This window comes from Cercospora kikuchii, assembly GCF_019650295.1.
Source record: "Cercospora kikuchii DNA, contig_00007, whole genome shotgun sequence".
Classification (NCBI taxonomy): Eukaryota; Fungi; Ascomycota; class Dothideomycetes; order Mycosphaerellales; family Mycosphaerellaceae; genus Cercospora; species Cercospora kikuchii.
Window position 1 is genome coordinate 1,568,872 of NW_025408588.1, and position 15,784 is coordinate 1,584,655.

At 53.1% G+C, this 15,784-nt stretch overlaps 6 protein-coding genes across 7 annotated transcripts; 3 read left to right on the plus strand and 3 right to left on the minus strand.

Moving 5' to 3' along the window:
- Nucleotides 1-223: 223 nt before the first annotated feature.
- CKM354_001071700 (uncharacterized protein) lies at nucleotides 224-706 on the minus strand (the record flags this gene model as incomplete). The annotated part of the gene is made up of 1 exon (XM_044806182.1): nucleotides 224-706. One exon carries the CDS (start codon nucleotides 704-706, stop codon nucleotides 224-226), a length of 483 nt encoding a protein of 160 aa, XP_044662117.1.
- A 392-nt stretch (nucleotides 707-1,098) lies between these two features.
- CKM354_001071800 (uncharacterized protein) lies at nucleotides 1,099-2,586 on the plus strand (the record flags this gene model as incomplete). The annotated part of the gene is made up of 2 exons (XM_044806183.1): nucleotides 1,099-2,293; nucleotides 2,357-2,586. The coding sequence occupies 2 exons, from the start codon at nucleotides 1,099-1,101 to the stop codon at nucleotides 2,584-2,586; spliced, it is 1,425 nt and encodes a 474-aa protein (XP_044662118.1).
- A 2,237-nt stretch (nucleotides 2,587-4,823) lies between these two features.
- CKM354_001071900 (uncharacterized protein) lies at nucleotides 4,824-6,621 on the plus strand (the record flags this gene model as incomplete). Its single annotated transcript, XM_044806184.1, has 3 exons — nucleotides 4,824-4,836; nucleotides 4,970-5,164; nucleotides 5,234-6,621. The coding sequence occupies 3 exons, from the start codon at nucleotides 4,824-4,826 to the stop codon at nucleotides 6,619-6,621; spliced, it is 1,596 nt and encodes a 531-aa protein (XP_044662119.1).
- Nucleotides 6,622-8,053: 1,432 nt separating this feature from the next.
- Nucleotides 8,054-9,760, minus strand: CKM354_001072000 (uncharacterized protein; the record flags this gene model as incomplete). 2 transcript variants are annotated; one of them, XM_044806185.1, is made up of 1 exon in its annotated part: nucleotides 8,054-9,760. In XM_044806185.1, the coding sequence occupies one exon, from the start codon at nucleotides 9,758-9,760 to the stop codon at nucleotides 8,054-8,056; it is 1,707 nt and encodes a 568-aa protein (XP_044662120.1). The 2 variants fall into 2 exon arrangements, with proteins under 2 accessions (XP_044662120.1, XP_044662121.1); XM_044806186.1 differs by having other exon boundaries at nucleotides 8,054-8,467.
- A 1,518-nt stretch (nucleotides 9,761-11,278) lies between these two features.
- Nucleotides 11,279-13,150, plus strand: CKM354_001072100 (uncharacterized protein; the record flags this gene model as incomplete). Its single annotated transcript, XM_044806187.1, has 2 exons — nucleotides 11,279-11,895; nucleotides 11,956-13,150. The coding sequence occupies 2 exons, from the start codon at nucleotides 11,279-11,281 to the stop codon at nucleotides 13,148-13,150; spliced, it is 1,812 nt and encodes a 603-aa protein (XP_044662122.1).
- Nucleotides 13,151-13,525: 375 nt separating this feature from the next.
- On the minus strand, nucleotides 13,526-14,713 carry CKM354_001072200 (uncharacterized protein; the record flags this gene model as incomplete). The annotated part of the gene is made up of 1 exon (XM_044806188.1): nucleotides 13,526-14,713. One exon carries the CDS (start codon nucleotides 14,711-14,713, stop codon nucleotides 13,526-13,528), a length of 1,188 nt encoding a protein of 395 aa, XP_044662123.1.
- Between the last annotated feature and the right edge of the window lie 1,071 nt (nucleotides 14,714-15,784).

Genomic DNA, 15,784 nt, shown 5'->3' on the forward strand with positions numbered 1-15,784 from the left:
TTTCCAGAAACTCACCGATGCGATGTCTGTCCGAAATGAGAAGCTCGTCGTAGCTTACGTCACAGCCTCTTTGCCGTTTGAGCATTGTGAGGACAGCTGGTCAGTAGGAATCGGGATGCAGCTTCACCAGCATGGGCATTGCCAAATGCCGTCGTCTCATCATCAACCCATCGACCATCATTATGGAAACGATCATTGTTGTGAAATCATGTGTCGGCTTCCCTCAATCCTTCTCCCCAATGCCAAACTCCTCCATCACGATCTTCTGTCTCACGCCCCTACCTTCAGCCACCAAGCCCATGAGCCCCAATCCAATGTCCTTGGTCTCATTGTACCTGTGAAGAGCCGTAATGTGTTCTTTGATGATTCCATTGGCAGTAGCGAGAGCTTGCTTGGCACGTTGCTCCTCGTTCCAGTCCTCCGGCATGGCAAGACCTGAAGGAAGAGTGGCTTTCTCGATGTAAGTTGTGCGTTGAGCTTGGAGGTCGGCTAGCTTGCTCTGAAGGGTAGCCTGTTTAGCTTGCAGAGCCGTGACCCGGGAATTGGGTGCGTGAGCGGGCTTTGGCTCCTGCGAGGTGGCGGGAATTGCACTGTTTGACTGAGCTTGGGCCTGACCTGTGCTGGCGGGAGTAGGTGAGCTCGGGAGAGGCGCGTCGGAAGAAATTAGCGCGGGCTGCTGCTGTGAAGGTAGTTCTTGGGAAGACATGACGCCGTTTAGTGAGCGTGAGCAATTGATTTCGCGTGTATCGCGTAGATAGGCAGTATGCGAGTTGTGTTCGCGTCAGGATGGAGACGAAGACGCGACGTGGGTGATGTTCACAAGCTTCAGGGTCTGTCGCGATGTCTTGGCGGGTCCGGCTGGGACGCTAATCGCTTTCAATAGCGCAGCAGTAAGGAGCCTTGCGGTGGTCAGCCATCACTTCCTGCTGTCGGACAACTTCTCACGCCATCCGGAAGGCGCTCTCGTATCTGACAGACAGCATCGACGAGCTGAGATGCGAGCATAGACAGACAATACACCCACTCCGAGCATCCGGTCCATCTCCCAGTCCGCCACCCCTCCCTGTCGACCCTCGACGAGACTAGATCATAGACGACATGGCCACCTTCCGCACGAGACCCGTGGCGCTCCTGCCCTTCGCCTTCCTGCTTTTCAGCAGCACAGTCAATGCCCATGGTGGCCACGATGAAGTCCCCGAGGGCGAAGCCATCTCTCCCGAACCCATCGACAGCACACTATGGGTGCATATCCTCGTCCAAGCCTTCGCATGGGGCATTCTGTTCCCCACGGGCATGGTCCTTGGTCAGGTTCGATCTCGCTGGCACGTTCCAGTACAAATCGCAGCCACCGCAATCGCTGTGCCTGGATACTTCCTCGGACACGCCCATAAAGGTCGACAATTCGGCCCCAATGCGCATGCAAAGTTCGCGAACTTGCTCATGCTCATCCTGATCGTCCAAGTGGGATTGGGGATATATCTCAAGATGCATATTGAGCGAGGTTTTCTGGGCACAGTACGCAAAGGGTTGGTGAAAGCCCATGGGATATTGGGTGGCCTGCTTCCAGTGGTAACCTGGGTTCAATTCCTGTTTGGAGGAATTGCAGCGCAAGGCTTCTGTCAGGGAGATCACCTGGGCCAGTGTTTGGCGCACTTCATTATGGGCTCAGCATTCATCGCATACGGTATCGTCATGGTGATTCTGCTGCTGAATGGTCAGCCATTCCTCGCAAGGACAGGCAGAAGTCAAGAGTTCTGGGACAGCTTGATCATTGCGCTCTGGGGATGCGTAAACACATTCACAGAACACAGATGGGGAGGCCCATGGGTCGCGAACGATCTGCAACACACCTCAATGGGCATCATCTGGTGGGCTGCAGGTCTTGTCGGTATCTGGCTTTCGCGGGATAGGCAGGGTCGGCCAAAGAGGAACCTCATTCCTGGAATTGTCATTTTCATGACTGGTTGGGGCATGTCCGGACATCCCCAGAATTTGGCCTTGAGCACCCACGTTCACGCCGTCTTTGGATATACCCTCATGGCTGCTGGACTCACCAGGATCATCGAGATCTCGTTTGTGCTGAAGGACAAGAATACTCTGGTCGGTCCAGAAGGGGGCGATGTCGATCTCGAAATCAACAGCTTCCAGTATCTGCCACCATTCTTGCTCTTCGCTGCTGGCTTTATGTTCATGGGCGCCACGGAGGAACAGATGGCCCTGTTGGCAAGCAACAACGTCACCCATGTGTCGTACATCCTGATCCTGTACAGCATCGCATTCCTGTTATTTTTGTGTAAGTTCCCGGATGCGGAATATCGGGTTCATCCTACTCTAGTGTATGCTGACTTCTCAATAGTTGTAAACATGCTCATCAGCCTATATTCCGCATATAAAGACCCGAATGCCTCCACGGCGATCAAGCTTGATGATGAGGAACGACCTCGAGCGAATGGCCACGCCAGAATCCCAAATGCCGCAGATCGACAGGCTGCAGACGCTGAAGAATTTGAGCTTGAAGGTCTAATGAGCGATGACGATGACGATCATTCAAAGATGAATGGGAAGCCCAGAGCCGCACAGACATAGAAGATTTATATATCCCCTTTCCAGCGTACGTATAGCATTGAACGAGAAGGAAACGCTTTTCACGCCTTTTCCAGTTGATTCGACAGCAAGAAAATTCGCTGAGCAAGAAGGAACTTTGCAAGTAAATCTGAGATATCAACCGGGACGTATAACCAATCGACACATAAGGAAAAAGGATCAAGGAAAGTAGGGACAACTCCAACATCTCTACTCTAGAGCCGGGACTCGGGAGTATACGCATGAGAGTCTTCAACAAATACTCACCAACGACGCCAACCGCACTATCGAATGCGGATTTCTGCAGACTTGCAGTATGCGCTGTTCGAACGAAGGAGGAGAGCGGTCCTATTCGTGATCACAGATGTTGGTTTGCGGCACAAGCTGCTTATTGCGACTCTCCAAAGCATGGAGGCACCAGCTGAGGCAAGTCTTCGAACAGAATCTGCTCTTGCTAATGGCCGCAATGGCTGAGCAAGAGTATCTTCCATCTGCGCAAGCCTATCAGTTGAGTTCTGGCATGGCTTCTTACCGCTTTTCAGACCTCAGTCCTTGCTGAGCATAGCCTCCAATATACAGTTCCATCTTTTGCTCCTAGCATCGGCATTGCACTGGTCGGTGAGAAACCCGTCGTGGCGTTCAGCTGGATGTGTCATCCATTGTCTGAGGGGGCTCTGAACAAAGCGTCGAGGCGTTCACGGACTTTGGACGATCGAGCGATGCGCTGAACAAAGGGAGGCTCGAACCCGTCACTCTGTTCGCGCTGTGTGCTCTCCTTAGGCTGTACTCAGTGCCAGAGACCCTCGCAGGACGATTCTGTACGTTGGCGGATGACCCCAGGAGGCTCGATCGGGGTCCTGGATCTAGAGATGTGTCAGTCAGCGCCACCGGCCCCTTCGCATACCACTCAATCTCGCAAACGCTGGCTTCTGCACGAGGTCTAGGGTAGGCCCACGTGGTGGCTCGCTTCCAGGATAATGGGCTCGAGTCTGACGCGTGGCTCGTGGCACTGGGTACCACTTTCGAAGTATGTCAAGCTCCCCTGTTGACACAGATGAAGCAGACGGTCAAGGCCAGGTGTTTCCATTTAACAAGTTACTTATTCCATATGACCTGGCTCTTTCTTGCTGCCGGAGCTGGCTATTCGCCGCCGTGGTCTGACCGTTTGTGGAGAGATATGGTCACGAAATCGCCTCACAGATGAAGATGGCGGCGGCCGCCATTGAGTGCTGGAAGGGCACGTCAGCGTGATTCTATCGCGTTGCCCCCGTGTTTCGCCATACCACGCGGAAACGTGTTGGCGCAGCCGCCAGTATCCTCGACCGAAATGCCACCTCCTCCTGGGCCTTTCCGCCATGGTTGCTGGGGTGGACGGCATTCATTCGTGTGCGGCCGGTCAATCGCGATGCGTAGTGAGGTAGGCTACGATGGGCAGTAGGATGAGGACCACCAGAATCCCGAACCAGATGATGAAGGGACGGTATTGTGGGTGGTGAGGATGTTTGAAAAACTCCTTGCACACTGCCCAGGTTATCCTGTACTCTCGAGCGGCGCTATCACTGCTCGTTGTCGCGGCGGCATTGTTGGTCTCGGTGTTGGTAGGGGTGGTGCTGGTGGTCTGGGTATTGCGGCGGGATGTGTATGGTGGAGGAGGGCCGTCTTCGAGGTCAAGACTTTCGAACCTGGGCGGATCCGAGTGCTTTGCATAGTCAGCGCTGGCCATTGAGCGGTCATAAGGAGGCTGGCACACCCGGTCACCGCCTCCTCGAGACGCCATCGCGGTTCCTGGATGTCTCGTTGATCGTGGGTGGTCCGATGGACAAGCACGAGCTTGTAGGAGGGCGGCGAGGGACACTGGGCTCGACGGTCTCGACGTAGCGCAATTGCAACAACGAGCACACGAGCGCTTTCAGGAGATGACCGCGAATCTGCGAAGGAATTGGAAAAGGTGTTCCAGTGGACGGTGCTGCTGGCGCTGGTGAACAAGGCAAAGACCCAAGGCTAAGCCAGCGCGGGACTGACTACGTGCTTGGCTCCAGACTTTACAAAAGCGGAAATCTTGGGCTTCACAACACGCAATTGAGCCGTATCGTCTCTACAGACCACAGTGCTGCATCTCAGCATATGTCCTAGGCCCCGGAATGAGCTGCACCGTGTGTGAGACTCATGCGACCCTTATAACCATGCTGGTGGTCTTGCTGGGCTCCCCTGGAGCAGTGACGGGCGGATAGTGAATCGCTATGCTAGGCACGTGTTGCTACTGCGCTCGGAGAGTGACCTCGCGCGCCGCTCAAGACAGCTCTGTTTTCTCACCCTCACCCTCACCCATACACCACCGCCGACACAAACATCGCCACCACCACAACATCCCGAACACGACCGACAGCATCGTCTTCGACCTCAGCAGCACGAGCACTTCGCAAACACACCGGCGAGATGACCGCCACGAACTTTTACTCGCGCTTCACGAGCTTCCGCCCACCAAGAGGCACCCCTTTGACAATCGACCTCTGCGTCGCCCTCGACGACCTCGAGCTGAGCGCGCCACCTGACTCCGACGAAGCTGATCAGCAGGATCAAGGTAGGCCACAGCCCCTGAATGTCGCCGCGCGCACCCCCATGATTGACTGCTGACCATTGCGACCAACAGAAACCACCGCGCTGGTCACCTGGGGCACGCGCCTTCCACGCAGATACTCCGATGCCCTTGAGAGCGCCTGGCCAGAGATGACATTTGCCGCCAAAGCAGACCAATTCAAGATCGACCTTCGCAGCTTGGACTTCGACCTGCACTGCAATGACGAGATCTATATCGGAGACGACGCCCTCCGCCGCGCGCACCAGATGATCTCCAACTACAAAGTCATGAACAAGTCCTTTGAAGAGAAGCAGCCCTCTTTTGCGTATGCGACCCTCATAACCAACGCAAGCTACCTGCCTGGAGTTATCTGCCTACTTCACTCACTTCGCAAGTCTGGCGGCAAGTTCCCTCTCGTCGTGCTCTACACCAAGAACCTCACAGCCTATGCTGTCGCCGCGCTCCAGATCGAAGAGAAGGATCCCAGCAATTTTCTCGAGCTCTACTGCATTGATCCACTCTTACCTCCCGGTCATCACAACCTCAACGTCGCCGATGCACGCTTCGCCGATACGTGGACCAAGCTGCGCGTTTTCCAGCTCTACAGGCGCTTCACCACCGTTGCCTACCTCGACGCCGACATGATCATGAGCGAGAACGATAACATTGACTATATCTTCGAGTACGCTCGCTACCTACCAAAAACCACCATCGCCGCCGTCCACGACTGCGTATGTAGCCAGCCAGAATACGGCCCTAAGAAGTGCCTCTTCAGTCAGCAACAGCACATTACTGCCGACTACGCCCACATCACTGCCAGACAAGGCGACACCGGCCCAGAGACACTGTTCAACAGCGGCATGTTCCTATTTCACCCAACCAAGAAGCTGTGGGACGCCATCCTCTACTACTTCAACAACTCCACCAAGCTTGGCGAGTTCCGCTTCCCAGACCAGGACTTCCTCGTCACATTTTTCAAGTACCGCTTCACCGGCATCCCGTGGCAGTGGAACGCCGTCAAAACCATGGCCCAGCGCCACTCCAACGTCTTCGACGCAGACCGGGTGTGCCTCACCCACTTCATCGTTGACAAACCATGGGCCAAGCGCGTGGACGCCGACTCGCCGGGCATCCACAGCCCACTCCACGCCACCTGGTGGGCCGTTTACGACGATTGGAGGGCGAAAAAGGAGCAGAAGCGCGAGCGCAAGATGTGGGAGCTCGTCAACATCGTCGCCAAGCACACTGGCGACCGGAACGGAGTGAGGCCGATCGACGGTGTGCCGAAGCATGTCTGGGAGGGGGAGCTGCCCCTCGACATGTTCACCGTCGTCGGTCTCGACGACTTGACTTCGTTCCGTGGCTACGGGCCAACCTATTGGCCCGTAGTTGTTGGCGAGCTGCCGATGGAGGTGGAGGAGATGGAGGAGGAGGATGAGGAAGCCCTCAAGAAGTTTTAGGCGTTTTTTGGTGTAAATAAAATTGGATTACTTCACGTGCCGGGCGAATGGGCTGGTCCCTCCGCCCTGGCTGGCAATGGCAATGGCGTTTGGGGTGCCTTTGGGGCGGAATTTACAAATTTTCATTCTCAGAGACGTGCACATCTTTCGTTGATTTTTCACTATGTCCCTAGGCTTGGCGCTCGTCGCTCTGAAAGTCTGAGCTGTACAGTGCTACTGGATGGGGATCCGAGTCGAATTCGGTCTGAGTCGACTTATTGGAAATGATCCACGACTCCCTCTCAGCGACTATGTCGGAAGGCTTGGCGCTTGTCTCTCTGAAAACGGGGTTGATCCAGTGGCACGACGAATAGATATGGGTCAGGTCAGGCTTGCTTCGGCTATCCAGAGAGTGCTCACTATATGAAATATCACGACTATGTCAGAAGGCTTGGCGCCCATTCCTCTGGAATTTTGAACCTCTCGAGGGCGCCAGGAGTGGAAATGGCCAGGGTGGGCTGCAATTCGATACTCCAGAAGCAATTCATTTCTCTCTGCAATTTCGGCTATGTCCAACGGCTTGATGTTTGTTTCTCCAAAATTTGGGGTGCTTCAATGCTACTCGGTGCAGTTCTGGGCCCAAGTGCAGTTGAATCCATATTTTGGAAGCAAATTCATCCCATTCGCTGATTTCAGCTATGCTGAAAGGCTTGACGCCAGTCTCTCTGATCAATCGATACACTCAACGGCGCCAGGCATAGATATGTGCCAGTTCAACGCTGACTTGTTGCCTCAGGAGTTGTCTATCTCCTACCTCCAAATTGCCTATGTCCGGCTGTCCGGCGCCTCTGTCTCTGGAATTCGGAACTGTTCGACGGCACCAGGGGTGGAACTCAGTCAAGCTGCATTTGTAACGATACTACGGAGGCTGTGCTCCTCATTCATTGATTTCCGCTATTCCCAAATGCTTGACACTTGTTTCTCCAATACATCCACCTCTTCAAAAGTACCAGTCGCGGGTACGGCCCAGATCATACATAGCTCAACGTTTCAGAAAAATGTCCTCCCTGATCTGGGCTCCACTATGTCGAAAGGCCAAGCAAATGTTTTTTCGAGCTCTCCACACCTTCAAAGGGACTTAGCTGTGAATATCAGCCAGGTCACGGTAGCCTCGATGTTTCAGAAGCAATCTCTCTCCATTGAATACGACTATGTCGAAATGTTTGGCCGTGTTTCTCTGGGATTGTGATCTCTGCAGCACTGCCAGATGCGGATTCGAGCTGAGCTTCTCCAGCCTTCGCTTGTCTGAGAAGTCCTTTCCCTCAGTGATCAGACGAGATCTTGCCCGTATTATGGTCGGTGTGATCGCTGGAAGCCAGCATCGAGGCGGATGCGTTTGTTCCCGATCGGCCAAGAAGTTGTGGCATGCATGTTGGATTCGAAGACGGTCACTTCAGCTATATTTGACATTATGCTTGACCCTCTCCAGTGAAGTTACTGTCTTTGGTAGACTCTCGCTCGATGTGCATGCAGCGACAGTTGCGCAAGGCATGACTTTGAGCAGAGCAGGCTTCACTGTAGCGTAAGCTTCACTTTCGCGAGCAGCGGAGTTGTCCTCCACCAGCACTAGCTTTGCGCAATTGTCCTCGTGCGCCTCTCCCTCTTCGTTCGTCGCACGCACTTTGACAAGCTTTGCGTAGGTTCCCAGACGATGCACACCTGCTGAAGTGTTCTCCAGCCCTGATGGCACAGATGGAGGCGAGTTCTGACAAAGCACCAAGAGCTCTGTCACCGTATCCCAAGCACCAGACGAAACCCAGTTGCCGCAATAAAGAAGCCAGAAGATATGAGCGGTAGCAAGAGCCATGTAGATACACACAACACCCAAAGCTAGGTAGTCGGTCGTTTTCGAGGCGTGGAAGGCCCAGCCGACGGCATAAATTGATAGCCATTGCGAGGGAAAATCCTTGTGCGTCTTTGGTCGATCTGCGAACAGCAGAGAAGAGTTGAATGTCGATGGAATTCGTGTTGACCAGTATCGCAAATCTTGGTCGGTATTGTCGAAGGCACGATGGCTGCCGAAACGAGAGAGGCCATCAGCTACGACGGAAGCAATGATAAGCTGGACATATTCTTGCACGCCATTGCCACAATCATCTGCGTTCCAAAGCTGAGTATCTGTCTCGTCCAGGCTCTCTCTCATACCATATATGCATCGCTTTGCTTTTGCATCCCAGTGAATAGATGGCTGGGTACGCATATTAGATACGATCGCAGCGACACCTACCTCTGTGAAGATACTTTCGAGCGTGTTCAAAGCGGAACTTTCGCCACCAGATGGTACGGGTAGCTTTGGGGTCAAAAGCCTCAGCCAGTCGAGATCGAGCGTGAAAGGTCGGTTCGTCAGCAGAGAATCTGCAGAGTCAACTAATCCAGGGTAGTTCCAAGTCCATTCCATACCGGTGATGAGAGCACTGTACGCATTGTAGTTTGCGCTTCGATCGGATGTCACTGTGTTGTTGTGCCACGACGTTGCGATTGCGCATCCGAATGCCACGCGACTTTCGTTGTTCGTCCATGGCAACTCCACCAGCAGTCCCGCTGTGGTCACGCCTGCCTCAGCATCTCCGAATTCCTCTGCTGGAAGAGACAACCACTGCGTCCGTAAGTGGCCAGAGATACTGCGATCGAGTGCCACAATGTTCGCAAATCTGTAGTCCTTCGCCTTGAATGTCGTGTCAGTTTCACCACTCCTGTGCAAGTACGGGAATCCGGTCTCGGTAGCATTGGCAGTCAGATTCCTGCCTACTGTGCATCGCACCCTTGCCCACGGATTGGTCGCAGAACCTGAGGTTGTGAGATCGTATGACCATTTATAGTCTCTCCACAGGTTCGGGCTGCCCTTGTCCACTCGCTCTGTATATTCCTGCACCAGACGCCTCGTTGCTATCACGGTCGCTGCATGAGGCTGCGTGACCACAGTCTGTACTTTCGGTACAGAATCTCCCATCATCAGAATGCTGGAAAGAACAGCGGGTATGAGGTTGTGTGGGCTTGTTACCATCATGTTCTTCCACATACGCCAACCAACGACACCCTTTGCCTGGCACTCTAATATCCATTGCTGGCCTGTACGTTGGCCGTGATTGTTTCCACACATGTTTGTGTGGTTGCGCACAGATGTCTTGAAGTTATGCAATAGAGACTCGTAGCCACCGCTGGGACAGACAGCATAAGATGTCGCATTTGGTAGATTGCAGACTGCGAGCTCCGAGCTTGAGCTGACCACATTCGGGAAGACTTCGTCCATCGCTCCATTGAGATAGAAACTCGCCCGCGCAGTTGGAAGATTTTGCTGTCTCGGCAGCATGAGCACTGCTGAAGCTGGCCCAATAACTGCCGCTAGCCCGCCAGCGATGACCAGTAGCGCGTAAAATCGGCATCGATGTATGTTTTTGACACTCCAAGGAATTGCGGCGAGGAAAGATGGCGACCAGAATGAGCTTGGGGAAGCGAACCAGATGCCAGCACCTAGTAAGCCAATTGGAATCCCATCACCTAACAACTCTCGCCTGAGGGCCTGAAGCACGATAGCGGCTAGGCTTGCTACGCAAAGAAGTTCCTGCGCTTTTGCCGCAACCTGAATAGCAGCAACGAAGACTTCGTCATCCTGTCCGGACGCCTGAAATGACGGGCCGATGTAGAGAGTCGTGACTCGTGCTGTATTGTGGACAGGATTTAAGGCTCCATTTCTGAGGTCAGGTGCTGCGCCGCCGCCACAGCGGTCTCACCTTCATGGCACAAGACTGTCAGTGGCAGAGACAGCTCAGCCTTCTCTCACAGTATTATGCCCGCTGTCGTAGACTCCCGGCACATTCTGCTGAGCCATGCTATGCCACAGAGATGTGCAGACATGCTGCTGTAGCCTATGCGATATTGTCATGATTTCATGAAGCCCAGACGTGCCTGTCCGGAAGTCGACATGTTCAGTGTTCAACGTGGTCCACGGGGCGGCTGATGTTGCCGAGGACATTGAACTGTGGCTCGTTCGACGCGTGCGGCGGATTAGTTGCCCATGAGGCTGATCAGAATGATGGAAGATTGAAGACAGGCACGCGAGAATGATGAATTGTACTGTAGAAAGACATGCGGTGGTCTCATCCCTGCGCCGCGTCGCTGTGGGTCCCTGGTCGTGCCGAGGGATGTCACTTTGCAAAACACTTCTGGCATCGACAACTCCATTCTTGGACCTGCTCTTTGTGCCATCTGCTTAATCTGTTGTGGACGAAAGAAATGTCCCCATCGCCTCAGCGAGTTCGAACACGCATTTTGCCAACGGGATAGCCCCCAGACGCTTGCTGATGGCCACCGACCACAATCCATTACAACCTCTCGTGCCTTCGCACAATTTACGCAGGAAGGGCGTTCCAGACCTTCTGCCGCGTGTGGTATGCTCGAGATCGACATAAGTCTCACAATGGCAGCGACGCGCCGGGAATGACAGCAAGCCACAAAGTTGTTGGCGTCCAGATCTCGGGCGGCCAGCTCATGCAAGATGCCCTCAGCCCCACTTGGACAAGGCTGTGCGAGGACGACTTGCACCTTCTCTCACACAACTCTCGACTTCCACATGTCTCCTCGTCAAACTCAGACAAGATCTCAATAATTGGGATTCCAAATGCAAAAAAGTCCACATCTCCTCGCTGGCACTGAAATCTATCGTCCACTATGCACCGAGCTGCAACAGATCCGTCTCCTGACGATACTTCCTGGCTCGGGAGATGAAGAGCTGCGGTGCCATCTCAGCACTGCCAGCCTACACCCCGACCTGCGACCATTCTACGAGACCATGTCCTATGCCTGGCGTGATCGTGACCTTCGCGCAAATCTCGTCGTCAATAATTCTGCTCTGAACATACCGCGAGCCACAAAAGACGCACTTCGGTGCATGCGCTTAGCCAATGACGAGCGCGTAGTCTGGATTGATGCCGTGTGTATCAATCAGAATGATACCGCTGAGCGCGGTGCGCAGGTCTCGATTATGGCATCGATTTACATGAACGGTGCGAAGAACCTGATATTCTTGGGCAACGATGAAGAGAATGCGGCAGAGACTACGATTGCCACCCTGGACCGGACCCATCGCGACGTCCGACGACATTTCGAGCATCGGACCAGCGAGTGTCGGAGGAAGCTGAGGGCTTGTAACATACCTCTCGAGGAAGAATTTGATTTCATGCCCACGAAACAGGATGTGGCAGTGTTGGAAGCGCTGTTTGGCCTGCCCTGGTTCAGGTATATATGCAACATGACCAGATGAGTACAGTCGTGAATCACCGCTAAAATGTGTTCCAGTCGTCTATGGGTTGTTCAAGAAACAGCGTTCGCTTTCCGAAGTATATGCTACTGGGGCTCGATACGATTTCCTCTTTCCCCAGCCTTGCTCGTAGCAGCTGCTCTGCCCCAGACTCGTTACGAATTTGACAAAGTAGCTGGGGTGCAAGACTGCTATCGAGCCCGCGGCATGAGCGAATTCGAAAATTTCTTGTGGCGAGGACCGCGTTCCCGGGGTCGGGGCCTCGCACATTTTACAGGAGAGCTGGAAGATTTCTCAGCGTCTGAGCCTCGCGATCGAGTCTTTGCTGCTGTGCAGCTCTATCTTAAGTGGAACGATATGCTGCAAGTGCCTCCCCTACTTGTGCCGGATTATAGTAAACCGGTTGCGGATGTGTACAGAGATGCCACGCGCTTCATACTCAGTCACGAAGGCATGTTTTATGCGTCAATATTGAGAAGAGTGCGGCATCGGTCATCACAGGATCTTGCGGTTGAGAAGACTGGCTCCACCTCGTGGACCATCAAGTTCGATCGCGCGGAAAGTGGCATGGATCCCAATACCTTCGGTGTCAGATTCGCTGCGGGCGGCAATGACAACGCCTTTGTGCACGAATTCCTCAACGATTCGGATCCGAACCTGTTGATCATCAAGGCATTGCTAGTTGACACGGTTACCACTACCACAGCACCCTTGGCCGGGCAAGTTGCGAATGAGCACGCTCAAACAAAAGACATCTTGGAAGCCTTGCAGGGCTGGGCAAACCAGGCTACGACTGCAGAAGTGTTGACGACAGGCCGCTCGAACGGGGAAACTTTCCAGTTCATCGACTCTTCGAAGAGAGTGCAAGGCTATCATTCCTTTTGCCAATACGTATTCACCTTGAATAGACTGCCACCTGTCGAGTGGAGACTGGACTCCAACTCCACACGAGAGGAAATTTTTGCTGCGTTGTTCGGCGGTTTGTTTAGAGACTCGGCATCCAATCGACGCTTCTTCCTGACAAGAAATAGGCGGATAGGCTGCGGACCGAAGCTGATGAAAGCGGGAGACGTGGTCTTTGTGATAAAGGCAGCGCCAACTGCTTGCATCTTACGGCCAGTTGAGGGAAAAGACCAATGGCTATATGTTGGGGAGGCATATGTGCATGGGATAATGCATGGGGAGATTTTTGATCAAGGGGAAATCAATTGGGAGTGGGTGAAATTAAGGTGATTGGTTATTTCGACAGACGGACCAGTTATTCAAAAGAGCGCTGCAAATTTTCGAACGACAGAAGTGCAGACTAACGAATATGAAGGGTACACGATCATTCAACGAGGCAATCGTTCGATTTCTCAAACAACATTCGCTTTCATGCAACGACGCTACAACGCTATGTCTGATATGCAAAACTGTGATCGCTCACTCTCATGCTCTTCTCAACGCTAAATCCAATGCTTATGCTAATGCTCGCTACGCGGGTATCAGTTCTCCCCAAACAATGCAATGCAATGCCATGCAATGCAATTCATTCATAAAAAAACACCGCCATCATTCATCATCAAAAGAACGAGAAACCTGCTCGTCCTTTCCTTTCAAAAAAACTCATCAATCATACCTCGGCCCCTCCCCAGCCTCCTGCCCATTACTCGAATAAACCCAAACCCCTCCAATCTCAAAATACGCATCCTCAAAAACCTCCGGATTCTTCTCCACATACTCATTACAAGTCTCATACCCTGTTTTCTCTTTCGCTCCACTAGACTCCCAAACTTTTCCAGCCCAGTCACCGCAAAAAGTGATGTTAATGATGAGCTGCATTTTCTTAAAAGCTTCAGAGAAATTACAACCGGAGCCTTTGAAGCGCGCGAGAGGAGTTTGAGTCCAAGTGGAAGGATCGGGTTTTGTGTCGAGAAGATCGGCTGGAAGGTTGTTGCGCGGGAAAGACCAGATTGTTATGCCGTCGGGTTGCCAGTCGTGGACGTAGACGCTGCCGCCTTGGGTGTTGAAGTCGGAGCCGGCGGTGGAGAAGGTTGCTGTGTTGGAGGATGAGGTATCGCGTTTGCTGAGGGGGATGGTGTTTTGGTTGTAGGCTTTGATGCTGCAGCCTGTGGCGCCTTTGCCGGTGTTGCAGTCGGAGGTTGTCAGGAGGCCTTGCTGTTGCATTGAGCTTGCTTGCTTCTCGTTCTTTGCGCCAGAGGTTGAGCTGTTGCTGGGAGCAGCAGATGTGGTGATGTTATCCACGACACATCCTGGACTTGTGTGCAGCGTCATGGCGTTGAAGTCATCCTTGGAGACGTACTCCAAGATATCACTCTCGCCATTCGCGGGCCAGTCTTGCTCTCCAGTTCCCAACATCCAGATTGCGGGCCAAGCACCGTATTGGCTCGGTGCATGTCGTACATCGATAACGACCATGCTACCAGCGTCGAAAGTCTCCTTGCTGGTTATGCGGACACTCTTTCGTCCCTCGGGAGCGACGTTCTTCGAATCAACTCCAAGGTAGGCTGTTCGTTCACCGGAAGTGGCGTTGTAGATGTACCCAACGAGGTTCTGCTCGGCGGCAGATTGGAGGGTTTGGTATTGCACGTGACCGTTCGTAGGATCTGGACCAGAGAAGGCCGTGAAATGGTCGAAAAAGGAGGTGTTGGTGTACTCCGAAATGAGTGTGTAAGGCTTTCCGGAAGCTGCAGTGTTTGTCGAGGGAGTGTCGTTGGCATGTCGCGGGAGAAGCGCTGCAGCCGAGGATCGTGTGATGCTGACGGCCAGCGCCAACAAGAGATTGTGGGAAAGCATTGTGTTAAAAGGCTTTCGTTGTGTGATTGGAATTGTCGTCGTCGTTCAGTCGTTCAAATGATCGTTCGTTTCTGTGTCAAACAGTTTTCGCGATAGCTCTGCTTCGTTGAAGAGTCGTGATCGTGAACTTGAACGCAATTCAACGAAAGAAGTGGAAGGAGCGAGTGCAAGAATATAAAATGGCCTCACAATCGAGCTATTCACAATGCCAGATCTGACAATAGTGAACAGCTCAAAGAAAGAATGAAAGGATGCATACAATGAAAGAGATGCAGAAAAGAAGAGCAGAAGAAAACGACAATGAACGAGCACCATTCACTGTTTCCATTGTCGACCAGTCGCATTGTTCAATTCACGCGATGCGAAAGTGGATCTGAAGTTCGAGCGTGTGGCGCTAGTGAACGTTGATTGGACCTGGCGCTTAGCCAGGTGCAAAACAGGTAAAGCTTGGCGTGTCAGGTACACTAAGTTTAAAGTCAGCGCGAAGGACTCAGTGGTATTGGGAGGACTCGCCGCGAGACGTCGCAGAAACGCCACGCCACGCGACGAACGGATGAGGATCCAGGCAATGAGAGAAAACAGCATGAGAGGCGAAAGATCGCAAATGCAAAACGTACAGTACAGTGTTTCTTTTGGAGTCCCTGCCAGAGTCAACCAGTCTCTCGCAGAATAGATCCTATTACCGTCATTTCTTCTTTTCCATCCCTCGTTTCGCATGCGAAGAAAGCGTAAAAGAAGAAACAAACTCCTCTACCGCGCCATGCAGACTCCACCGAATTTTCCCATTGCCGTTTCCCTCATCATTAGTAGTCCGTAGTAACACAACGCTAGAAGTAGTTGAGGTCCACGGCACTCCAAATCGCACTCTAACAGCAGTGTAACTCTGCGTACACACCTGAGGATGACCCAAAGCCGCGGATCACACTTGCAGACGAACTCTCGATCGCGCCTCTTCACTGCCCTGCCACTTGTCGTCTAGACCAGTGGTTGGCGCCGGTAGATGGGACTCAGCCTAATCGCGTAGGGTGACGTCGCACGCCAGCGAGATGCTCGAATCGCACGCGAACTGTT